This window comes from Diadema setosum, chromosome 8 (assembly GCF_964275005.1).
Source record: "Diadema setosum chromosome 8, eeDiaSeto1, whole genome shotgun sequence".
Classification (NCBI taxonomy): Eukaryota; Metazoa; Echinodermata; class Echinoidea; order Diadematoida; family Diadematidae; genus Diadema; species Diadema setosum.
This window is the reverse complement of record NC_092692.1, coordinates 22,384,792-22,411,956: the sequence shown is the minus strand read 5'-3', so window position 1 is coordinate 22,411,956 and position 27,165 is coordinate 22,384,792. Positions and strand designations below refer to the sequence as shown.

Here is a 27,165-nt window from a genome sequence, read left to right as displayed (position 1 = left end):
GTTACAACGACACAGGCTAAGTTCTCATCCTTATGCAATACCACACCACAATATTGATATGACTGTTTGAGAGAAGAACTGATTATCTTTATATGATAAACCACTGTTTTGCTCTATCATTTTGTTACCTTTGCCTCTAAATATCACCTGCCAACGCTTCTTGCTGTCTTTGGCAGCTTGGCAGAACAATTTGATGGCTATGCCAAATGAAACAGTTGTGGTACTTCAGATATAGATATGGTCCGACTAGTTGTTTGACTGCAATGACATTTCCCTATCTCTGCCAAATATTTGATCATTATGTACAACACTAAATCAGTGAAGAAAATACATGTACATGTATCACACGAAAAAGAACACTCAAATCTACAGAAGAGGCATATACAGATTCTCATTCTTTGCAATTTTGGCTGAGATCACAAAAGTGTTCCTCAGTGATCTACTCGGTGCTTTTCACCTTCAGTTATAGTTTCAACGAATTATCATGTCTTTAAACACATCATAGCAATAATTCTAAGCATGTCAGACATAGTAAATGCAAGGCACTCATATTTGTGTTTCTTGACCGAGAGAGAGAGAGATAATATTGCACCGAACGAGATAACCAGAATATTCTGATTATTTCTACAGCTGAAACCATGGTCTTTGTGGTATGCTAGAAAGTACAAGTGTACAAGGTAAAAAAAAACATACTTGTATCATGCATAATTTAGTGACATTCATTTGTACACTACTGGAAAAACAAATGTCCTGTAGAAAAATGTAAAGTTTATGAGATACAGAATACCCCATTATTCTTCCTGTGGCTATATTGTAAAGCACACACAAATAATTGGATGACTTCCCTTTATTGAGACTTGTTACAAGTTTGATAAAAGGAGAGAAAATCTGAAAAGTATGGTTTGAAACATTATTTTTGCATGGTGATAGGCAATAAAAACTGTGTCTAATTATACACAGTGGTTACCAGTACTATATTTCTTCAAGTAAAAATCACTGGCAATGGAAAAAATTCAAGTCAAGGATCATAATATCGTCATGGGAACAATTAATTTATATACATAAAATACTATAAATATGCAAGAGGCCAAAAGTTAACAATACCAATCCTCTGAGAGTATACTGTATATCACATACTGTACACATGACCAAAATTTGATTTCAAATGAGCATTCTCTAGTATTGATAAAGAAATTACTTTGTATGGCTGATACAAACTCTTCTCTTAGCCACCACATGGGTTAGCACATGTAAACTCTATATAAACTGGCAAAAGTTATCTGGAGACAGAAGTTTAACTTCAGGATGGTAAGTTTTGATAACAGTTGTTAAAGTTCTACTGGGAAACCCCCCTTAAAACGATGTTACCAGGACCGCCAAGTTTACCTCATTATACTGTAATAGGTACAATAACGTACCACATTGTTAACAAACAAACAAACAAAAAATCAACTAAAACAGTACTGGTGCCTGCATACAGCTGGTACATGCTATTAACAATTTTGCCAATGATGTTTAACACGTTCAATGAGCAAGATGGTTATGTTTTCTTTTAATCATTCAAATTGACCTTGCTGTAACTGGAATCTGGTAACAATCACACTCATTTTATGTGGGGTGTCTTGCCATAGAACAGCATGAGCAAAAAATTGGGACCATCAAGTTTAGCTTGTTAAAAGCAGTATCTTGCAAGTGAGTTCACTGTAACAGTTTTCCTGTAGCATATCACTTGTTCCTTGCATCAGGCAAAACAATAAAAGTTTTTACTCAAATGACATATCCTTCCCATAACAGAGCAGCTTCTTGGCAAAAAAGAACTCTTTAATATCATGACAAAGTCTGCGGGATGCTACATATCTTTAAATGATGCCTACATAAGTCTTTAAAAGAGTGATAAATTACAAAAAGTCAAACAAAGTCTTACTTGTAAAGCATACTATCAGCCAGAATATTGAGGTGAAAGAGCCCAGTATAATATTACCACATGATTACATTCTTTTCACTCTAATGAAATGATTTGGAATGTTCCTTAAATTGATCAACACAAAAATATGATGCTCAAATATATTATGTAATACCTGAAAAGTTATACCACAAAGCCAGGAAAGTATTGATCAGCACTATCATATTACAAGTGTCCTTAGAATCAATGGGCACTATGTAGACATTACAAATGACACTGAAATGGGTCCCATATGGACATCTGTTAATCCTTGCACAACAGACTGAAGTTTCGTATCATTTATCTTTATTTTGTATCCCCCAGAAAAAAAGGAAAAAATAATAATCATCAGACAACTGGAAGGCCTTAGGGCAGCCAAAACATTTCAATTAGCAGGTTATAGTTCCACTGGCTACAGATCTCTCTACCATACTATGAGGGAGATTAATAAGTCAGTCAGACATCCGTTGTATGCAAAGCAAAAGCAAAGCTCAGCATGAAGCTCAGTGTGACATCAAGGTTTAATGCATGGGCAAAGTAAGTCAGAAACACCCAGAATTTTAACAAAATGCTCTACAATCATTCTGTACACTGAAACAAATAATACCAATGCAGTGAATCATTTTGCCTTTTAATAACGCTATGAATATATTATATCTACATCACAATGTACAATTCATTTCCCCTTCCCATTTGTCCATATGTATCTAAAAGAATAAAACCACAATAAAATAAACTTTCACCTTAATTTGTTCACCATCTCTTCCATTGCCCATGTGTCTGAAGTATTCTGAGTAGATGCAGACAGAATATTGGCAATTGACCTCCATCTATTATCCCTGAACTTCATAACCTTTACTCTAGTAAGTACTCTTTGTTAAAACCTTGAAGGAATGTAAATAGAGTTGTGAGAAATGTAACTTGCGTCACTGTATAATCAAATTTAAAGTAAGAAGACAAGACAAGAGGACAATGCTTCCAGGACTTGTGATGAAGCTATATCCAGAATCGGCATCTGGACTGCAGGATTACAACTTTACTATCTGAAGGGAAGACGACAAGAAAAATGTAAGCATCTGTAAGCAATCAGAGTGGGTTTTCTGAAAGATCTGTAGAAGTTGGATGTTTTTTATACACATACACATACAAACAAACATACATGTACGTCATGCTGCTTTGAATAGCCCAATATCCTCTTTTCTCCTCTGAGATATTGTCCTAGACCCTGTTGCTTTTGCCTATAACATTGGCATCAGTCGCTACTGAAGTGGTTTAAAAAGACTTGTGGTCACCTGCAACCCTTGCAGGACACTCAGCCCAGCATGAAACAACTGCCATTTATCACAACATTGTTCTGCATACAGACAATCACTTACCTGATATGGTAAAAGCTGTTATTTCGCGAGGGTATGATTTTTGCAAATTTCATAAATCACTGTTGCGCCACAATTTAATCACATGCAAAAAAAAAAATCACCACTTGATCTGCATTGCCTGAATTAGCGGCGGACTGATGTTAGTGCACTTATGATAACCTTTGCGTCACATTGAGAATATAACATCTCACGAAAATAACAGCTTTTACAGTAGTCATGATAGATCGTCATCCTACAGTTAGTTACTACTCTTCATACTATATTCTGGGCCCTGATAAAAAGTAGGTATATTCACCACATATTTGGTAGATATGTACAGGATATGTATAGAGTAAGAGATAGATAAAAAGAGAGAGCTGTGCCTCCCTCTCTGTCTAGCCAGAATCAATTTGCCCATTTCCTTCTGCCTGCACTGCTGTGACAAAGGAGGAGGAGGAGGAGCCACCAGCTGAGGAAATCTCCATCATGCCTTTGAGTCTCTGCTCTGCTTCCCACTGCAATCTCCTCTCTTGCTTGGACTTGAAGAGTAAATTGTGACCTGCATTGAGAATAAAAAACAAAAATCTACTTGGAGCACCATTCATTCTCAGGGCCGGCGGAATGTTTTCAAAAGTGTGGGGGCCCACTTCTGGGTTTCATGAGCTAACAAGCAAAAACTAAAAAATAAAAAAGGTCCTCAGCTCATCTCTAGATCCCCTTCCATTTCCGGGTTTCATGAGCTAACAAGTTAAAAAAAAAAAAAAAAAAGAACAAAAAAAGGTCCTCAGCTCATCGCAAAAAAAAAAAAAAAAAAGGTCTTCAGTGGAAAAACATAACCTTACCACTTCAAGATCTCTATCTATTTCTATTTAGTGCCACTTACGTACTTCCGGGTTAAAAACAGTGTGGGAGCCCAAAGTGATGACACCTTATGTTTTCCTTTGTATGGTGCATAAAAAGTGTGGGGGCCTGAGCCCCCACGGCCCCCACAGCTCCGCCGGCCATGATTCTCATGAGTGGCATCTCTCTGCTCCCCACGTAGCTCTCAACATTTCTAAATTGCACTCGATCAGTGTGCACTTGTTCCATAGAGAGTAGATGTATAAAAAAAAAAAACCCACCAAAACTATAAATATCATCACTTAAAATGTTTTTAGTCATGATGCCAACTTTACAAGAAAAAAACACACCAGCAGACCAGATGGCTAACAATCAGTGGTGCCGCTGTAGCAACTGTGAGCCACTAGACTCGGCTTTGCACTGCCGATGGTGCCATCAAGTGACAAACTGTGCGGGATTTTTTTTTTTTTTCTCTGGGTTTGGGAGGGAATAAAACATTTTCCTACTTCTCTTTCCTCTCTTGTTTGTACATCCCAAGGCCGACAGGATGGCATCTTAAACATGCAACACGTTAACCGATGAAGAACTAGCGCACTCATTCTTCATTGCTGCGTGTATAGGATCACATGTGTTAACAGCATTTAACAGTAAAGCCCAATTTCTTCATATTTCTTCACGGGGGTCTCTGTATTCCCAGACAAATTGGCAGCTCACTAAAGACTGAATACACGTCTCATAGCAGATGTTGGTTGCATTTTAAAAGTGGAATTACTCTATTATTTGGGGGCCTACAGACTTGTCAGTTACAACAAACTGTAGGTGATATGTTCTCTATTTATATAAAATGGTACAGGCGCGGTGGAGCACCCCAATTATCTCGCAGAAATCCATCGGCAGCCACGCCTCATTTGCATAAAGTAAGCAACATGTACTCGCGTAGTTGAGAAAAAGTAAACAACTTCTCAAGCTAATAACAATTTAAGGAAACCTATTTTCAGATCAAAATTGAGTTAGTTTGAATTTGAAAACATGTCCGAATATGCACATATAACATATTAAAGGATTTGACAATGATAAAATGTGAAATTTTAGCAAAAACCTGGCGAGCAAAATTACCAAAAATATGCCTCGCAAATCATCCTAAAATTCACGAAGTGTGATTTCGGAACCAAAGCGCCATTCGAACAAAGTACACCGAAATTTATTTATCTGCTTGCATTTTAAATTTCATACCGTAATATTCCCGGCCATGGTTGTGTTGGAAAAAAAAAAACAGAAGGTGATGTCAGAAATGACACGAATGCAAAGCGTACAGGTCGGTCCCATGTATATATAATTGCGTCACTGTAGCGTTGCACGTCACAGCACACAACGCATTGCTGCATGCAGCATGCGCGACAGCAGCTCAGCAGTCACCGCCGTGCGACACTCAGCAAAATTGATTGCGTCTCATGCAAACCAACAATGAGCACGAAATCCTGAATCTCACGTACCACGCATGCCCAATATTACGGAAAAGAAATGACGTCATTTTCAATTGTTTCGCTGACTACAATTTTCTATTCGAAAACCCTGTAGAAACAAGTTGATTTCTCAAAAAGTACAGGTGGAACCAGGCGAAAACTTTCACCATATATGGATTGAGGCCTAATGAACTTATGTTGCCAATTTCGGACACATTGGAGCCCGGCCATAGTCCAGTTGGAAAAAAACAGAGAGCATGTTTTGCGAGAGGTGATTTTCAAAACGCTTTAATATCTCAAGTTCTAGTGCAGCAAATTTCATAATTTTTTCATCAAAAGGAAGGTTTTTAAAAACTTAGATAGTGTGGGAAGTTTGAGTTTACTAGCGGCACGCATAGCGGCAGAAGGAGAAGGTAAAGATTTGACTTTTTCATGCACACAGTTTCGGGCAGCCGTGGATGCCCGTTGGAAATTCAAATAGAACGGGGCGATAATGAGATGCAAATTGGGGTGCTCCACCGCGCCTGGGTATACGTTGTAACACTTTTATTCTCCTTTAAAATCTGATGCACAAATTTTTTTTTGGCATAATATGCATAATAAGCATAATTTAGAGAAAAAGACCATGTTTAGGGAAATTTAATGATTAATTCTTGGAGATTATGTAATGGGCAACGTGTGTGCCAAATTATGCCACGATTACGCAATCAATGGCCGAGATCTTAGGAGGGCAAGTAACCCATGCACCCCATCCCCATTCCACTCTCATCCGTGACTCACCTGGACAGTCTGCCATAGCTTTGTGTGCAGTGTGTTTGCAGCAGGCTCTACACTGTTCAAACACACACTTCTTCCCTCGTGGATTGGCACACTTCGCACACTTTTCATATTTAGCAGCTTGAAGAGGAGAAACGTATCGAAACACACACGAAGAGACTCAATATGAATCTTGTTGCAGTGATAATGATAACGATGGGAGAAGTTGTGTAGGTTTAGCAATGTCACATTGACACATTGGAAGCTGTGACTGTCTTTATATTAATAAACTAAAGCATAATGGTTCCAGCTTTTACTGTGCATAATCAGAATGCTGGCTTCTAGGTATTTGCATTGTAGTTTATTGTCCACAGGGCAAATAACCACAAAACATTATAGAGTCCCATATTTCTAATACAAAATAGGAATGAATCCAATGATCACAAATTAATTATTCTTTCTTTCTATGTTACATATATTGAAGATAAACGTGACTTGTAACCATGAGAGCATGATAAAATCACCAAACACTGAACGATTTTGTTACTGTAAAATGAAAAAAAAAAAAAAAAATCTTCATCTCCTTCATCATGAATTGGGCCTCTCCATTTCCAACAAGCCACCACCAAAGCAATGAGAAATCTAGCCACCGGATAAACAAAGTTCTAAGAATATCACCTTTCAGCCTACATACAGTAAATTAGGTACGAAATTAGGAACTAAAGCGAAAACACGAAAGTAACACTATTCACACAAACCAAACATTTATAACTTCAAAACATTCAAACACCATGAAATATGGAAACGAGGTACTTTGAATCTCAAACTTTTGATCACTTAACACTTAAAATTCTTCTCCTTCAAATAACTTTATTTTCCAGTTTTCTCAGCTTTAATGTCTTTGACATAATCAATGTAATGTAAAAAACACTTACGTTTCACATGGAACGTTGCACGTGGGTTGCGAATTCTCTTCTTCAGCTGATTCTTGGAGAGACCCTCGCTATTGAAATCTTCATTGATGAGGGCTAGAGGGCGCTTTCGATTCCTCTCTGCTCGGCTCTGCTCCATCTGCTCAGGACTATAGATATTAACAGACAAAATGAGCCGCTCATCTAACTACATTGTTCCTTTAGTCTCTTGAAATTGCTGCTATCAAATGACAAAAGTTCTTACAAACATGTTCACTATATAAGGTAACAGACAGTGATGTACTTTTAAATGAATGCAATACTGTATAAGTTGTCTTTTTTTTGGCGAATTTTGCGAATCCCTGTAAGACCGCAAATTTAACAATACACAAAAAATGTCGCTCATGTGCTGTTGTAATAGCGCACTCACAACAACTTTGTGCCAATTCATGAAAACAACATCTTGTGAGAATGTTCATGACCTCTTCATTTGCAAAAATATCTGTACGCGAAAATAACAGCTTACACAGCAATGTTTAGAAATGTCTAAACCTGTAGTCATTGCAATGCATTCATCAATAATGTGCAATATGTGTGTAATTGCATTTTGCTATCAGGAGTACACTACGTATGCCCTCATGTACTAATATATTGTCATCTGGACTTAAATAGATTATCAAGTTTATGGAAAATGCCAGAGCTTAAAAAGAAAAAAATACTGCATTGATGTTTCTTTGTTGCAAGTGCCCACCAGAGTAAATTTGGAAACCACAAATGGCACTGGTAAGCAAATATGTGCATATCCTCCACTCATTGGTAGCGGTCAACTGCAATTGAGATTCTTAGGCTGTGTGTGTACTTATACAAAGATCAGTGATAAAAGCTGTACACAATTTGTTACAAGCTTTTTACATATATATCCAAGATGGGCCAGCCTTCCCACTCCATGGAATTCCCATGCTACCTGGGTCCCATTTCATAAAGCTTGTTATCAGTGACAACTGCCACATTTCTATGACAAATTTGCTCTCAGCCAATGAGATGCAAGGATTTCAGTAGCTTATAACAACTATTGTTATTGATAACAAGTTTTATGAAAAGGGGCCCAGGTCTCTAAGGCTGGGCTGTCATAACTAACCTGGGCCTGAAGTAGGGCTGGCAAAGCCAATGGGGGCGCTTGCCATTGTCTGCTGTCTCAGGCTGCTGACTAGCCTCCTCCTCACAGCGAGCACGCAGCCGGCTGCAGATGTTCTCACACTCACCAAGACTCTTGGCTTTGGCTAGCTCAATGCGTAGGTCACTGTTAACCAGCAGGCTGGAATGAAGACAGACAAGGGCATGTCAGTCCACATAGTATTCTATGTGTGAGTAATGGATTCTGTTCTACATGGTTTGGGTATTTTGCTCTTAGTTTGTACATCTAGCAAAGAGTAGTACCTTCTTTTTAATTCATATACAAGGAAGTATTTTGTTTGTTTTTCACAAGACTTACATGAAATATCTCTTCAGTTTCCACTAGACAACTTTAAGATACCGTGAAATAAAACTGGTACTAATTTTGTAGAACATAAATGAAAACTTGACACAAGAAAATTATAATTACCTATTCAACAAATGTCTAATGGATATGCAATCTTCCTTTACATGTTACACCAGTTAACAATATGAAATATGATCCATGGAGAAAATACAGTAAAGACATCTATATGATTTCCAAACCCAAGCAAAAAGACATATAAAGCTAAACAAACATACAAACGAAAGAAAAAAAAGAGCATTCAAATGAGGAGAAACTGACAAGCTCTAGCAACCCCTCCCCCCCCCCCCAGCAACAGATGTCATGGACATTATCACTTCAAATGGATCATTAATTTAAATTTTGTTCACTTCTACTCACCTGTGATGCCACAATTTGAAGAGATGACCTCTGACATACGAGAGTGGACATGGGTAAGCCTTGACCAGGCTGACATACTCCTCTGCAACGGTCCAGACGGGAGGATAAGTCCCTTCAAACAGGGCAGGGTTATGGAGGTTTCCTTCAGCACTCATCACACCATCAACACCCGTCTCCGCCATGCATTGCTCTACGTCTTGCAGTGACTGGATGTTGCCATTAGCAAACACTGGGATCTTGACAGCATCTCTGTTGGGTTTACAGCAGTGGATTGAGGTCAAACAAATGGCAAAGGACATAGGTCAACTAGTCCCGAGACAGTGTCTATGAAGCCCCTGTCTGACTGATGACTACAAGTAAGAATACAAAGCATTCTCCCAATCATAAAGTTAGATAAAGCAAATTTAGAGATGCCATGAATACTACATCAGATACTGCATTAATCATCACATACTGCATCCTTGTGCACTCCTAATATGGTTTGCATATAGGCAAGTCTCAACAAAAAAACATGAAGCAGTATAATTTGTTTCTAAAATAGACAAGGCACGTGCCATAATGTGTCTTGCCCATACGCGTAAAAGAAACTGTACGCGAATGGGATATAACAGATAAAAAAAAAGAGATATAAAAAAAAAGAGATATGAAAGGGTAAAAATTTACGGCAAAAAAGAAACGGAAAAAAAAAGAAGAATTCTTAACATTTACTCATGCAAAAATCCATCACCTGATGTACATGACTTTTGTTTATAGCATTCAAAATTTGCTTGTCGTCTATCATTTTTGAGCCATTAAATCAGTTTTATCCACCAATACATGTAAGTTGTAAATCTATCAAATAGATACAATAACAGGCAAGTGCCATAATGTGTCTCGCCCATTCGCGTACAAGAAATTGTACGCAAATGGGATATAACAGATAAAATGAGATATAAAAGGGTAAAAATTTATGGCAAAAAACAAATGTGCCATAAAAACTTAACATTGGGCCCTTAAAGTTTGTTGACCCCTGCCTGTGACCTTTGACCTTGTGGTGACCATCCACTCCCCAAGGGACATCTACCATCCAAGTTTGGTCACAAACGAACCTATGGATCAAAAGTTATGACCCATAACAGAAACGTGCCATAAAAACTTAACATTGGGCTCTAAAAGTCCGTTGACCCATGCTTGTGACCAATGACCTTGTGGTGACCATCCACTCCCCAAGGGACATCTACCATCCAAGTTTAATCTCAAATGGAGTTATGCATCAAAAGTTATGACCCATAATAAAAACGCGCCATAAAAACTTAACATTGGGCTCTAAAAGTCCGTTGACCCCTGCTTGTGACCTTTGACCTTGTGGTGAATATCCACTCCCCAAGGGACATCTACCATCCAAGTTTAGTCACAAACGGACTTATGGATCAAAAGTTATGACCCATAATAGAAACGCGCCATAAAAACTTAACATTGGGCTCTAAAAGTTCGTTGACCCATGCTTGTGACCATTGACCTTGTGGTGACCATCCACTCCCCAAGGGACATCTACCATCCAAGTTTAGTCACAAATGGAGTTACGGATCAAAAGTTATGACCCATAATAGAAACGCGCCATAAAAACTTAACATTGGGGCCTAAAGTTCATTGACCCCTGCCTGTGAGCTTTGACCTTGAGGTGACCTTCATATATGGTAAAATGTGAAACTTTGTATGACTCTTCTTCCCTCAAAGTTTGATCGGAATTGAAGCCCAGTAAAGAGTTATTGAAGTTTTTGTAGCGTTTACGGACAGACGATGGACGGACGGACGGACGGACGACGGACGGACGGACGGACGACGGACGGACGGACGGACGACGGACGGACGGACGGACGGACGACGGATGGACAGACGCCGCAGGTGATCCCTAAGTCTCCCCTCACCTCCGGTGTGCTCGACAAAAATTAAATGAAAAACATTGAAATTTGATTTATATTTCATGAGTAATGGGAGGATAGAGAATTCAACCATTGGCTGCGCATTAGCCATTGGCTGAATTTGCGTAATATGAGAGGCCGTTCCGCACGCAATCGCCATCTGATGACTACTGTGAAAAATATTTCGAGATAAATTGTTTTTGTATAAGACACATTTAAAGCTGTTCAGGGTAAGCGAGGGAGCGGAGGGTGCTGAATTCTCTATCCTCCCATTACTCATAAAATATAAATTAAATTTCAATGTTTTTCATTTAATTTTCTATTTTATCTCGTAATGTACGGTAGAGAATTCAGCCATTGGCTGCGTATTAGCCATTGGCTGAATTTGCGTAATATGAGACTACAAAGATTTTCACAGTAGTCATTGCTCTCAGAGGATATATGACAGAGATATAATGTTTTTGGGCAACTTTACCTATAATGTTTACAGAACTGTATCTTGTCCCCTCCTAGGGGTCTGTTGTCCCATAACTGCTTGCCCAAAAGACGTTGCCTGGGATGTGAGTTTCAGGTAAAAATTCCTGAACGTGGATTCACTTTTCCACCCAGCATGTTTGAGAATGTCTGCTAATGGAAATTGGTTCCTCTTGGCAGACGAGGTTGCCGCTAATCTTGTTGAATGTGCTTTGAAGAGATCAGTGTTGATACCTGATGCTTTCAACACTGTTTTAATCCATCAAGCAATGGTTTGCTTTGATGCCCTCCCATGAGGTTGCTTGTAGGTGACAAACAGTGCATTCACCTCCTTCCTCAGTGTGCTTGTTCTGTACATGTATTCTTTAACGTAGTGTACAACACAGAGCTTCTTGTCCTCGGGAAGAGGCTTTCAGAGTTACTTTCACTCCTACATTCCCAGGTTGACTCTGCTTTATTAAATCAGCCACTGCTATCTCCACACAATCCTTGGACACCTTCACATTGTCAAGGGTTAGGTATGAAAGTGTTTGCACTCTTTGGGCGGAAGTCAACGAGAGTAAAAAACATACTTTGTGTGTCAGTTGACACAGCAAAATCTTGTGAGCTGGGGTTACTTGTCTGAGGCAGTTTAACACCTTCCCTACATCCCATATGAAGCTGTATCGCGGAGTGGGTGTTCTGAGATTGAAGATGCCCTTGAAGTACCGGCATATCCAAGGATGTGTAGAAATGGTGTATTTCTCGTCCCGTAGAAGAACAACTGATGCGAGTGCACTCCTTGATGTATTCAAGGTGCTGTAGCTTGCTCCATTTTTGTAAAGGGAATTGAAGAAAGCAAACGAATTTCCCACCTTTGTATGGGTCCATCATAAATGTCGTTTACGACAAAACCTTTGCCACTTCCTGATATACACCATGTATGATCCTTGGTAGACTTCCTCCAAGACGCTGCCATTATATCAGCAGTCTCTTTTGTCAGCCCTTGAGCTACGAAATGTTTGCTCCAACCCTGCAACATAAGAGGGAGAGATGTGTAAGTGGATGGAGTCTACCTGTAATGGGTTGAGTTAACAATTGGTGTTTTCGCAATTCCCAGGGCTCCTCCAGTAGTATATATGTTACATAGTACAGTATACCAGGGCTGTGTTGGCCACTTAGGCACTCTCAAAATTCTCCTAGCACCATCTTGTTTGATTTTTTGGAGACACTTAGCAACTAGGCTAAAGGGGGGAAATGCATACAATTCTAGGGGTCCCCAATCAATGGTGAATGCGTCTACTGCCCATGCCCCTGGATCTGGTCTCCAGGAGACGTATGTCGGGAGATGGGCATTCAGTCTGGTAGCAAAAAGGTCTACGCTTGGTAACCCATACCTCTGCACTATCTCAGTGAATATTGTCTTGTCTAGCATCCATTCTATATTATCATTAAATTTCCTTGACATCGTATCTGCTTCTGTATTCTTAGAACCTGCTAGGTGAGATGCTGTTATCCAAATTTGTTGTAGGAAACTACACCAACCCCAAATTTGCAATGCCATTTCATTACATGCTTCAGACTTGACGCCGCCCATGTTCTTGTCTAATCTCAACAGTATATGTGCATCTCTGACATTTGAATAGAAGCTTTTGAGTCCCAGACCAGCTGCCAGCATTTCCAGATAGTTTATTTCATTACCCACTGCTCTTGCTAATTCTTGAGCATTACATCTACCCCCTGTCTTAGGTTGCAGGTATGTGGCACCTCAACCTTGTCCACTAGCATCTGTTCTTATTTCTTTTGATACTTTCGCTGGGCACAGGGGTTTGGACACAAGATGTGCATGGCTTGACCACCAAGCTAGTTCTGCCTTGGCTCTACTAGATAGGCTCATATGTCTATTGAAATGTCCTTTCTGTTTTCTCAGGGCTCTGATTTTTTCCCTTTCCAGCTGCCTGTAATGCAAGGGACCGTACTGAGATGCTGGTAAGGCAGCCACAATCTTCCCAATGACTTTAGCTACCACACGAATACTAAGTTTGTTATTAACAAGTAATGACCCGCATGCATCTTGAATGTCATCACTTTTACTAGCTGGAAGGGTGATTCTCATTTCAGATGTATTTAAATGGAAACCCAGAAAGTCAATCTCATGAGATGGTTCAAGTACCGATTTCTCCGAGTGAATAATGAACCCTAGATTAGTCAAAAGGTCAGTGGTGGCTTGCACAGCTAAGCGAGTGTCTGCTTTATTGTCCCCAATTATCAGTGTGTCGTCCAAGTACGACAAACTGTGTGTCCCTGTTGTCTTAGTAAGGCAAGCACTGGTTTCAGTATTTTGGTGAACAGTCTTGGGGCTGAGGATAAGCCATTTGGCAAGGCTTTGAACTGCCATAATTGGTTTCTCCATTCAGAGCGCAGATATTTACGAGAGTCTAGGTGAATGGGAATTGTGTAGTATGCATCACGGAGGTCTACTGAAGCCATATAACACCCTTTTGAGAGGAGTAGAATACCGGATTGAATATTATCCATTTTAAAGTGTTGGTACTGAACACTTTTGTTGAGTTCGGACAGGTCAAGAATTAATAGGACTCCTCCATTCTTTTTTGGTCTCGTGAGAACCTCTGAAATAAATTCCCCTTCTTCATGGACACATTTTTCAATGACCTGTTTCTCTTCCAGAACAAGAATCTCATGGTCAATCTTGGCTGTTTCTTCAGCATTCCATTTGTAAAAACGCAAAGGTTTTTCTCGAGAAGGGGGAAATTTTTCTGGGTCAAACTCAAGAATATAGCCTTGAACTGCTTGTAAGATGAGTGGGTCTCTCGTGATATTTTCCCGAGCAGGGAAAAATGGCTTCAGACGACCTCCGACGACAGCTGGTGCTGTAACTAGATCGTTGTCTATGTATTGTATTCATAGTCACCTACCTGTTGAGAGGTGATGTCTGTTTCTATTTCCTCCCCTGGCTTTGGCTCTGCCTGTGGTAGGTTGGCTGCTTGTTGCAACCCTCCCTCGCTGCTGACGGTGTGAAAGTGTGAGGAGGATCTCGTGGTCTCCCCCTCCAAGCCTTCCCTAAAAAAGGCTGCGCAGAAGAACCAGCCATGGGGTTGGAATGTGATGTTCGGCGGTCATAACCCTTCCCGAAGGACGGGCAATACCAGTTGACGTGTTTTGACGGCGAGATTCATATCCGCTTTCTTGTACGGCTGGAACTGTGATTGCTCTTGTGTGAAGCGTGATTTCATCATGCCTGACATTGTTTTCCTTTGTTCTTGGATCTCTTTCACTTGACGCCCTAGGTCATCTCCGAACAAGTACTTTGTCACTTTGTGAGAGGGCTTGCACAGGTGGTGGAAATTTGAGTTCATATCAGGCTTTATGCTGTCCTTTCTCATGCAGTTGAGGGAGAAATTTGCAGCGCAGAGAAAGGCCGTAGCATCCTGCTGAGCTTCAGACAAAGTTGCTGGAAGGGTACGAGCAAACGTGTTTATCCCTTTCAAGGGGGATGACTGGATCATTTGTAGTTTCAGATCCCTGTGTCTCGTCCCAGTGGAGATGTTCTCCCAGATTGTGCTGTTAACTTTAGGGGTTTCCAGACATGTGCAGTTCGATGGGCAGGGGTAGCGAGTTGCTGCTTCGTCGAGAGATTTTTTATCAAGTTTTTGTCCCATCATATATACAATAGTGTCTGCGACATCCTCATCGAGTGGATCCCCTATCTCGGACAGAGCCACAAATTTATAAGCCATTCATGGTATCTTGAATTCTGGCCGTTTATTTTTATCTGCCTCCTGTAGGGCTACGTCCGAAAACAAGCTGACCGCGTCATCGCGGTTCGCCGATAGGAAATCAGCCACGCTGCGATTATCCGCCAATTCTATGACGGGTGGTGAGTTGCTTCCCCTTTGCGTGTCGCACTCGCCATATTCACTAAAACAATCCTGCGGCGTGTTGGCATGTTGTTCTCCATGCTGAGCTGTGCTCAAGGTCTCCATCATTTTCTCGAACATTGACTTGAGTTTCCCAATGCGGGACATAACCTCCGTGCTATTCTCCGCTGTAGTCACGGTCGGGTTCGGAGCGGTAGCAGCTGGTGCGGGCGGGTTCGGCTGTGCCTTCCCCGAAGATGCGGGGCGGAATGCCTTAGGCCTCCTGCCGCTAGACAGAGTTTTGCCTGCAGCCTTCTTCTTCGCTGCCGGAGCTGGGCTGGCCTTAGGCTCACACAGCTCAGTATCTTTTTTGGCTTTTGCATTCTCCGATTTGTGAGCTGGTTCATCCATGCTGAGTACGAAACAAACCAACGATATTTACGCTTGTAAGAGAGCACGAAATCAGCTCCGTATTTCCACCGATTTCGAAGATATTTTCCGATTTTTCCGTCAGATAGAAATCGCTTCGCGATCAAACATTGCGCTGGAACGAAGATGGCGATTGTGCGGAACGGCCTCTCAAATTACGCAAATTCAGCCAATGGCTAATGCGCAGCCAATGGCTGAATTCTCTACCGTACATTACGAGATAAAATGCAGATTATGTGCACTTTGCAATGCTGCTCAGAAATAAATTGCCCCTCAAAACATGTGGAAACGTTGCATTGTTGAAAAGTCCATTTCACCGATAAACAAACATGAGGATCATGTCAGCTCGTATGAGATTTCACTTGCAATATGAAGACATAGGTGACCCCACCACTATATCCATGTGGCCCACGGTTAACACAAATTAACATAATTTGTGGTAATTTTCACAGTTTTTAACACTGTAAGTTCAAATCTACACAAATGTCCTCTGACATGTTAGAACAAAGCAAAGTTCTTGCTTTTGTTTTGTTAACTGAAATTTTAATAAATCATACAAAACACTGAACTGACTTACAAATGTAAGTATACATATACCCCCCTGCCTTACAGATATCAGTCAGCACACGATACACTTGGTTTCTGGTTAAGAGAATTTGCACTCAAAATACTCTCCTCCCCCAAGCCCAAGAACTCACTTGACAGCTTTGATGGCTGACCAGTCTGCCAGGCCAGTCATTGGTCCCTTCATTTCTCGGGTACGACCATGGACTGTGAGCAGCTGACATCCTGCTTTCTCCAGCATCTGAGCAAAGCGCACTGTCTTCTGGACATCCTTGAAGATGCGAATTTTGCATGTGACAGGAACAGACAGCTTCTTGTGGGCCAGACTGACTGTAATGACAAATGAGCAAAAAACCATTAATCTCAGGAATGAGTCTACAACATGACACCATTCCAACATATTCTGACACTTGGATTTCATCCTGTTCTACCTATTAAGCACTGGAGAAGCTACAATTTGTACATTTTTGATTCTAGGTCCTAATCAGGATGCCCACATAATGTAAGGCTAGTATACGGGTATGTCTATGACTGAAATGAAACGATACAAGTGTCAGGGAGGCAACTTTTAATTTGGATTGAGAGAAGAGAACTTTTGAGCGTCATGCAACTACCTATGATATGGACCACAGCTTACCCCGAGCTGTCATCCCCAAGATATACACATACACACACACACACATAGAGTTTTAGAAAAGTTGTTGTGCTCCTATTGTCACTTGTCTTCAAATTCTTCACTACTTGTACACTACAGTTTCCCAGCAGCATTTTTTTTTCCTTTTCTGATTACACGTACAGATGAATATTTGTTTTGCAAACATTGAATCTATCGTTATTAAATATTAAGCGCTTGGAGAGCACAGACCTCTGCCAATCCAGAACTCATATACACGAATGCAATTTCCCAATACAGAAGCCTTTGTTTACGTCATCAGCTTCCAGCAGCGTGGCACCTTGCCTGAGCAGAGCACACGCTTTGATGCGCGTATGTAAACCTCCAGAACATGCAGCTTGAACTCCCAAGTTCACTGACCTTATATGGCAAACAATCAAAATTTCTTCAGAAATGAATACAAATTTCCAGATCACTACCGAAATCATATGTTCCTCTGCATCGCATTTTCCTGCAAGTTTTATTCAAATCCATTCACAACATTTTTGAGTTATTTAGCAAACATATAAACAAACCAACACCAATGAAAACATTACCTCCTGCCTTGGCGGAGGCAACTACAGTATCGGACTTTAGCATATGGGAAAGGTTTATCCACTTGATAGAATCGTCGCCCATGGACATTTGAAAAGCATACCATTGGATCCATTTAATTCAAGTTGGATTTACACAAACTGATGTGGCATAATGGGGATTTATAAAAACTATAATAGCTTATAAGGGCTTGCTTACCCATGCTACTGATGGTATCCCAGTCATCCTGTAGAAAGGCACCATAGTGACCTGAAAATATTACATCAAAAAGATCAATGAAATTTCAAGCATAAGCAAAGTTTATTGGTTGGCAATTAGCAGCGCATTTCTGATAATGACCGAACAACAAGTTAACAAAGGTTTTCTGCTTGTTTGTTTGTTGTTGTTTTTTTTACATTTTACAAAATCTTCTTTGCTCATTTTACTGCACAGTTGTTGCAGTTACAGTTCTGGTATCTACTTTATGAATATCCAATCATGACCACAGTCAAGTAATTTCCAAATCAATTGTCTCTCAAATATGTTTCAAAAAGATCAAGAGTGTCAATCAATTCACATGTTCACACTTTAGTATTCACACTAATATGCTATTAAAAGTTCTACTTCACTTCTCATCTTATTTTTCTTTCTTTCTCCTGTAGCTTTAGATAGTGCATAAAAACTCCTGTCGTAAAACCCCAAGTTCTACATGTGTATTACTGTAAAAGTGGAAATTTTCGTGGTGTTGAAATTTTCGTGCATTTCGCTCAACCAGAAACTAGTGTGAAAATAAAAGCAACTGAATAGTTTTGCTTGCCATGTGTTCCTGTGCGTGATGTCTTGATTCCGCGGAATTAAAAACACGTGAAACTCTTCTTACCCGGCCTAGCGCGAAAGATTAGTCGCGCGAAAATATCCACTTTTACAGTATACTTATTGCACAATGGACAGTTCCTTTCTATACAGTAGACAAATACATGACACTATGGATAATATCTTTAAAAAATACAGAGCACAGGATAAAACACAAAACATTACTGTAAAAGTGATTATTTTCGCGCAACTAATTTTTTGCACTTGGCCGGGTAAGAAGAGTTTCACGTGTTTTTAATTCCGCACAATCAAGATATGTAACTACTGGAACATATAGCACGCAAAAATTTTCGCGTGTTTTTATTTTCGCGCTAGCTTCTGGTTGCGCTAAATGTGCGAAAATTTCCACTTTCACAGTACTTGCCAAAATAAATTGCAATCACTTCCACAGGGTATATGAATTATGTAACTCACCTCTTTTAGCAATAGATTGAGGACAACCCAAGTTAAGGTCAATCGCATCACAGCGGTCTTGAGCCAGCAACCCAGCTTGCACAAACACTTCTGGGTCATTTGCACAGAACTGCAAAGAAATGAAGAAGAGGACTTGGAAAGCTATCTCTTATAAGACTGAATGCACTAAAAATTGTGAAGATGATGGTATCATGCAATCATGCAATACTGCTTTCAGGTGTAGAATGGAATCATCACTATTTCATGTTCATGTACAGATTTGACCCTGTTACAAAAGAGATTTGAAGTCTCAAAGAAGAAATACAGTGTATCAAGCAAATATTTTCATTCACTAACACTGCCTCCACATAGTCATATTTGTATGATACTTGAAATGAAGTGCGAACCGTCTGTCAAGTTTTCATTGGTGAAAAATGAGCATAAAAAATAGGATTAATTGATTTTAAATCACTCAATCTCTTTCACCTAGTAAGCAATGGGGTTTATATACATCCTCAGTTCTGACCTGAACAATCAATGGCCGGTCTTCATCACACGAAGCAAGGGCTTCTCTTCTGTAATGGCTGTCCCTTGTGAAGACAGAGGCATGAAACATTGGTGTGTAGCACAGTTCTGCCTTGTGTCGTCTACTCAGCAGTCTCCATGGTAACTCGCTTTGGTCAACCATCGGTGCCACAGCAAAGCGGGGCCTTCCAAGGGTCTTCTCCCAAAATTCAAAGCCTTCTAACTTTTCCATTGTTGACATCAAGCCCCGGATTCCTAGTGAAAGAGTGGTTCATATAGAAGGGCAATTTCATAAAATGTTTTAACCAGCAGGCCAAATTTTCAAATTGAACACATCAAGCTAAACTAGACCTGATATTTGTCAACACTGACAAATTAGGTGATCCGATCTATTCGGAAATCAATGATTTGAGTCCTGATCCCAATAGGCATGCCCATACCGGTTTCATCTGTGTTTAGGGGACATTGGCCGTGTGATGTTTGGATTCTCATTTAGAAAAGGGAGTCAGACCAACCATCTTTGGTACCGAATTCCGTATACACTAACGAAGATACAGAATAAAGTATATTTGACCTTTGACCCCACTTTGCACAGCCAAGATGGCATCTGAGCAAAAAGTGGTTATTTTGTTAAATGATTCTTGTAACATGGTCTTTGCATGTGCAAAATATGGGAAAGATAGGACATGTATTCACCAAGATACAGCATGAAACATTTGTGACCTTTGACCCTAATTTACCTACCCAAGATGGTGTCCGATCAAGAAGTTGGTATTTTATGAAACAATGTATGTGATGTGGACTAAACATGTGCAAAATATGAGGGTGATAGGGCCTGTTTTTCTTGAGTTATTGCAAAGAAAGTTGCAGAAAGAAAGAAATATCTCAATACATCGAAGCTAAGCTTTAATTTCAACCAAGTTTTTCGATGAGTTTGAGTATAAGGCGTTTGTGTGGAACCTTGTCAAAGGCCTTTGAGAAATCTAACATGATCATATCAACTTGCTTCTTCTTCCAGTATGAATTGGCGAGATCATGTGATGTGAGTAGCAATTGCGTCTCGCAGGAATGTTTTCTTCTGAATCCATGCTGACAGGAAGAAAAGATGGAGTAGGTGTCGAGATGTTTCATCACTGAAGAAACAACAATATGTTCTAAGATTTTACAGGCAATGCTGGTTAAGGAAATGGGTCTGTAATTTTTAGCCTTTCGTCCTATCCCCTTTCTTGAAGAACGGAACATGGGCCTTCTTCCAATCCTTGGACAGCTCGCCAGATTTTAGTGATTGGTTGTAGATGTGGGTGAGAATAGGGCTGACTTTGGTGGCTACCTCTTTCAGAAGGATGGCTGGGATGTTATCAGGGCCAGTTGATTTACTGGGGTCCAATCCTCTGAGGAGATTTTCGACACCATTTGCATGAACAACTATTTCCTCCATAGGTGGATACTTGGAAGGAAGGATGTTAGGTAAGGGAGTGTCTGGTTCAGAAGTGAAGACTGATTCGAAGTGGGAGCCTAAGATGTCTGCCTTTTCTTGACTAGAGGATTTAGGACATCCCTTGTGGAAGAGTTGTTGAATACCAGTGGAGTCCTGCCTAAGCCTTTTGACGTATTGATAAAAGGCTTTGGGTTTTTCTCTCAAACTTGGACCAATTACCTCATTTAGATATCTCCTCCTAGCTGAACGGAGACTGAGAGATTTTTGATCTTGGGATCTTAGTTTCTTGAAGAGGCTCCAGTCCTCCTGCGTCTGGCTATTCATAGCTCGTTTGTACGCACGGTGTTTCTGTCTGATTTTACCTTTGATCTCTCGTGTGATATAAGGTATGTTGAACCTTGTACTACTCATCTTGCTAGGGATATGCTTTTCTTTCAGATAAAGCAATTTTGATTTCAGAGCTTCCCAGTTCTGATTAACAGAAGAAGTGTCAGGATGATTACTGAAGTATTCATCAGAGAAGAACAATAATTCCGATCTAATCTTGTCAAAATCAGCCCTCTTGTAATTGTAGACTCTAGTATGAGCATGTGCTTTCTGGTACTTGACTGATACATTGAAATCAACCTGGATAATGGAGTCATGATCACTAATCCCTGGGATGGGTTTGACCGAGTCCACCAGAGTATGATTACTGGTGAACAGGAGATCTAACATGTTCTGCTGTGTTGTTGGAAAATTCACAATTTGTAGAAGATTATGACTGCTGACGATGTCGAGAAGTAGGTTATACGACTGTTCACTACTTTTATATACTCTTACTGAACTGGGCTTTACTGAGGCAGATTCCCAGTTGATGTCCAGTTGATGTCCGGTCCAATCAAAATATTGATTGAACGTTACTGAAAGAGCATTCAAGAAGCTACAACATACTGAAATCTGGGTGACAATCGGCCAAGGATAAGTGAGATACGTTCGAGTAAACTTGAAATATGATGACATCATTTTGAAAATTTAGTTTTTTTATTTCATTGTGGAATTTGATACCTTTTAATCATTTTGCTAGCATCGGCTACCCATGAAATGATATGTACAACTCATTAGCTTTCAGAATATGTAAAGAAAATGGGGGGTCACAGTCCAACCTAACAAGTAAAATCGGATTTAAAATTGGCGGTTTTTTGGCATATTTGCACTGTATATCGCCATTGACGCACGCGCGGAACTCTGACGGGCCCGTATGATGTCATATTGAGTTTGATTGACTTGAAATTTCGTAGAATTATTTCTTGACATTTTAGTCATCCGATCCAGTAAAATGGGATTTAAAATTGGCGGTTTTTTGGCATATTTGCACTGTATATCGCCATTGACGCACGCGTGGAATTTTAACTTTGACGGGCCCGTATGACGTCATACTGAGTTTGATTGACTTGAAATTTCGTAGAATTTTTTCTTGACATTTTAGTCATCCGATCCATGTAAAAAAATGGGAAATTTTCATGGCGTATGAGCTACATGTCCATACATGCGCACGCACGTCCGTCGATTTTTATGAAATGCTCCAAATGGCTTGAAATGTGTGCAAAACAATTTTGAGCTCGATTAGGGCATGGTAAAATTTCAACACGCACATACGCGCACATTAACCGTCTACAGATGAATTTGAAAACAATGGATAGATAGAAATTGCTTTGAACTTTACCACATGTAAATTTCAGTGCAAAATTCTCTTCCGTTATGAAGGTATGATTTATAACGTGTGACCGGACCGGCGCAGCCTTTGGGGGGGGGGGGGGGGGGGAGAAGCTGTGTGCCCCCCCCCCCCCCATCAAAAACACACACGACACTTCATCCTTGCAATTGGAAAAAGTTCCCCTCTCCTCTGGAGCCAGTTACATCTGGTGTGATGTCACTACTGGACAACCACGTCCGTACATCCCTCAACAACATAGACGGGCAGTCTTTGAATCAATCCATAGACTATCCCATCCAGGTATCAATGCTACACACAAGCTCATAACTACGCGATATGTCTGGCCTTGGATCAACAAAGACGTACGCACATGGGTGCGCACATGAGTGCGCACATGCGTTCAGTGCCAACGAGCAAAGGTTCACAGGCATACCAGAGCACCTCTTGGTACTTTTGCTACCCCTGATGCACACTTTGCCCACATCCATATCGATCTAGTTGGACCCCTGCCTCCTTCACAAGGCTTCACTTACCTACTGACAGTAGTAGATCGATTCACTCGTTGGCCAGAAGCATTTCCCCTCCGTTTCGGAACGCCATCATCCATTACCCACGACCGCGGACGACAATTCGAATCTGTGTTGTTCAAGACATTGTCCGACCTGATAGGCTGTACCTCAGTACGTACTACTGCGTATCATCCACAGTCCAATGGACTTGTTGGAACGACTGCACAGGCAGATTAAAGCCTCTCTCAAGACTCAGCCTGAACCTCACCGCTGGAATGAGTATCTTCCCCTCATTCTCCTGGGCATACGTGCCACAGTGAAGGAGGATGTCGGACCAACACCAGCTGAGCTGGTCTACGGAACCACGCTCAGGCTACCTGGACAAATGGTCGATCCAAGTTCAACAAAGGAACCTCTGGACCCCACAGACTATGTACATAGGCTCAGGCACCACATGACCACATTGTCGCCGTCTGACACACGCCGTCAAACTACCCAGACATTTTTTGTCCCGAAAGCCTTGGAAGAATGTACATATGTATTTGTTCGTCAAGATCATGTACAAAAACCCTCCAACCACCCTATGCCGGTCCCTTCCAGGTCAAGCACCGCACTTCCAAATACTTCGTCATCGATCAGCTTGGTAAAAGAGCTACTCCTCAAACCGGCATTCATACAGCATCCTTCGAGATCACAGGAAAAGTCCCAGCAGAAGCTTAGGGAGGCTACTAAGGTCTCTGCTTCTCCTGCGTCAACCTCTACGTCGAAAGTGAAAATTCCCACTCCACCTCCTCCCAAATCTCCAGAGTCCATCTCGGGTCACTCGATCTGGCCGACATGTGCATTTCCCAAAGTGCTTGATATTTGTTTCTTTTGCAAGATAATTTATTATTTCAGATTTCAGCACATGCTCCTATTTCTTTTAATTCGTCATTCCTGGCTTTTCAGCAAGTCATGACTAGGAGGGGGCTAACGTACACGTAGCATGTTCTTATTGTGGCCTATTTCTTAGCCACAGTCTATGTACATTTAATGTATTGACTATGACGTATGTGCCTGTAAATAAGTTATATGCGTATTTTATTATTGAGTGATAATGAGCGCTGCGCTATTTGAGGCACGCCTCTTTGTGCCTCAAAGTGCGTCGCACTCATTTTTTTTAGCATTGTTGTCTCGTTGCTAAGATGTGGGATTCTACCAACGCATTGTCTTGCAGACATTTTAAAAGATATAGGACCTAGATAGATACTTACTCACTCACTTGCCGACTTACTTACTAGACAATTCACAAGGCAGGAAATGATCATATAATTGCTTGATAGATTTTCACGGAGAGATCTTGACACCGTTTTTCTTCAGAGACACTTTCCGTTCGGACTTTGTTGTTACACTCAGTTTCATCGTTACCCGATTTCTTCGATCTGACTGTCAACACCACATACTCATTGTTATCTGGTTTTCTCTGAACTCTCTCATCGCTACCTGGTTTTTCCTGGTTTTTCTTCTTTGCAAACTCCTTTTTAATTGTTGCAACGCCATCAGAACTAGACTCCATCATCTCCGAGAACTACCTTTTAAATGTTGCATTGCCACCAGAACTAGACTCCATCATCTCCGAGAACTACCTTTTACCTGTTGCATCGCTACCGGATCTAACGTTAGACATTACTGTGTAAAACAAAAGAAAGAAAGAATGGAATTTGCTATCACTGTATACCCAGCACTTGACAAGCACAAGGTACAGTACGATACCAGAGGCAGACCGTACCAGACTGGAAGAGGAAGAAGAAGACATGGCAACTCGATCGAGTACACTCTAATCAGCTCGGTTTATTTGTGCAATTAAACAATACCATGAGGATGAATACAACAAGATGCAATACCACAATGCCGTCGCGGCTGTGAACGTCACACGAACGACTAACTATACACAGCCCAGTCGCTGTACATGGTACGTCGCGACAGGGCTGTACGAGTGCGACCACCAACCACTGGAGAGCGACGTAATCGTATCACGATAGCTTTGACTTTTGATACTTACGATCACTTTTGTCACCTCAAACTCATCGAGTATACTCTCCAATATTTACTCTACATCTGATGCTATATATATTAAAATGTACGTAATGAAACTTACCGAAATTGATCATCATATCCAGCATGTCCACACCGTACACAATCTTTCACGCCAGGCCAAGTTTAGATATCGGGTGGTCACGTGATGTGAATGCCCTTTCAAAAGGTCGTGCTGTCGACCGTGCCGCTACACTCAAGCAGCGTACGCACGGTTACTAGTATACAGCTATAAACTGTACTGGGCTTGGCGGCGGCTGGCGTCTGGTCGGGCGAGGAACATTGAGCTCCATACCACGGTTATTGTTGTGTAGCAGACGCCAAGGTTTGTTCGACACTTTCAACGCACACGCGCTCGCTCTGGAGCACATCCGGTCACGCATGCGCATAAGTCAAGGCGCCATTTTGAATCCTGCAACGACGAAGCCCGACGGTCAGGAATTGCGCCAGAAAGTGTCATTTATTTGTTCCACGGACTTATCGCAAGTGGTCTCCATAGACCCAGTGTGGCGAACTATTCTTCTGTAATAGAAAGTATTCTGTTTAAAGGAGAAAAGTATACATGTTCCTAAGTTTTGTAGTTGTGTTGAGGTTCCTCACTTCGAGGCTGCATGCCGTGCTCGTCAGACGCTGTTTTCGCATAGCGTAACAGTGTCTGGTCGGGCTAACGAACGACATACTGTAGTCATGTGTATGTTTACATGGGTATACACCAACTACGTGTGGATTAACTTGGGCGCTTACTTGCGAAAAACACAATTTGCATATTTTGCCCGGTGTTTCACCGAGACGACCTTTCACGCTGGGCGTTCCTCGGTGAACCACCCGTGGTTTCCCGTTGAACTATCGGTGTTTACCCAGGACGCTTCTAGGGTAAGAATTGCCCAAAATTTAATCGGTGTTTCACCTAGGCTTCCCCTAGGTTTCAACCGAGTTACCTTTCACACTGCGGGTTCCCCGGGTGCCCCCGGGGAAGATTTCCTTCAGCGGGAAAGGGGTTTAACTCTAACTGTGGTTAAACTGATTAGCTGCATGGCCGCATGCTGGTACTCAACTGCATTAGCGCCCCTTTTGGCTTTCTTGTGATGTTTACTAAATGTCTAACTATACACAGCCCAGTCGCTGTACATGGTACGTATAGCGTAACAGTGTCTGGTCTAGACAGAAAGATCCGTCTGTCCGGAGGACTCTTTTCATATTTTGCCATTAACGCTGTCCTCCGTAGACAGACGGAAGCTTGCAGTACCCATTGCTGTGTGGATGTTCTTAACCACTGTCTCTATGGAAAATTGGGTGAGGTACCTCACCCTTCTCGATTGCGTCTAATTCACGGCCCTAGGTCGGCAAATTTAAGCTTGTATAGTGAAATTAGCCTTTTAAGAATGCATTACACTCACCAGATTAATGAATAATCCAACATTTTAGTAGAATTTTCAACGTAAAACACAGCCTGTCGCGTCGTCACGTTCAAACTCCAGAAACATACACTATGAATCTATTAGCCAATCACATGCGAGGTAGTTTCTACGTGTTTGTTTTACTAAAACACGTACCTCGCATGTGATTGGCTTACAGATTTAAAATGGCGACTTACAGCTTGCGAACGGCGATGTTGCGATATCGATAAAATTTCTGCGTTATAACCGAGTTTATGTGAGTATTTCGATTGCACAATTGAGAAATTTATCCCAAATATTGCTGCATAATGTGTCATGTCATGTCAAACTTGTTTGAATGTAAAAAAGCTGTCTGAAATTTGGTTTATCGTAACGTTTGATTTGTGCGCGACTGCTCCACACAGGAGCCGCAATCATTGACTTCGGTCTGTATACGGAGGGGATCCGTGAAGCCAGACGCAGTCTCCGCGGACAATTCCCCGACGGACAGATACAGACCGATCTTTCGGTCAATGTCTGGTCGGGCTACTAAATGTCTTGCATTCCTCTCTCGACATTATATACTCACTAAGATGCTGTTGACTTTCGCGAAAAAGATTGCCTTGGGCACACAAGATTTCTGATTTGTCTTACCGTTCCGGGTTCGGCAGATGTTCTGGAGACGACTGGCAGCAGTATTGAATACT

The 27,165-nt window shown here is 41.1% G+C and overlaps 2 protein-coding genes and 2 pseudogenes across 2 annotated transcripts; all 4 read right to left on the bottom strand.

Moving 5' to 3' along the window:
• Positions 1–2,874: 2,874 nt before the first annotated feature.
• LOC140231898 (tRNA-dihydrouridine(16/17) synthase [NAD(P)(+)]-like) lies at positions 2,875–27,165 on the bottom strand. Its single transcript, XM_072312050.1, has 10 exons — positions 27,113–27,165; positions 19,368–19,621; positions 18,863–18,971; positions 17,795–17,845; positions 16,524–16,719; positions 9,165–9,413; positions 8,406–8,582; positions 7,292–7,437; positions 6,381–6,497; positions 2,875–3,856 (listed from the first exon to the last, which is right to left on the bottom strand). Exons 2-10 carry the CDS (start codon positions 19,605–19,607, stop codon positions 3,693–3,695), a joined length of 1,449 nt encoding a protein of 482 aa, XP_072168151.1. The 5' UTR covers positions 19,608–19,621; positions 27,113–27,165; the 3' UTR covers positions 2,875–3,692.
• On the bottom strand, positions 11,550–12,607 carry LOC140232347 (uncharacterized; annotated as a pseudogene).
• On the bottom strand, positions 14,478–15,807 carry LOC140232299 (uncharacterized; annotated as a pseudogene).
• Positions 20,568–21,128, bottom strand: LOC140232154 (uncharacterized). The gene has a single exon (XM_072312298.1). The coding sequence runs from the start codon at positions 21,126–21,128 to the stop codon at positions 20,568–20,570; it is 561 nt and encodes a 186-aa protein (XP_072168399.1).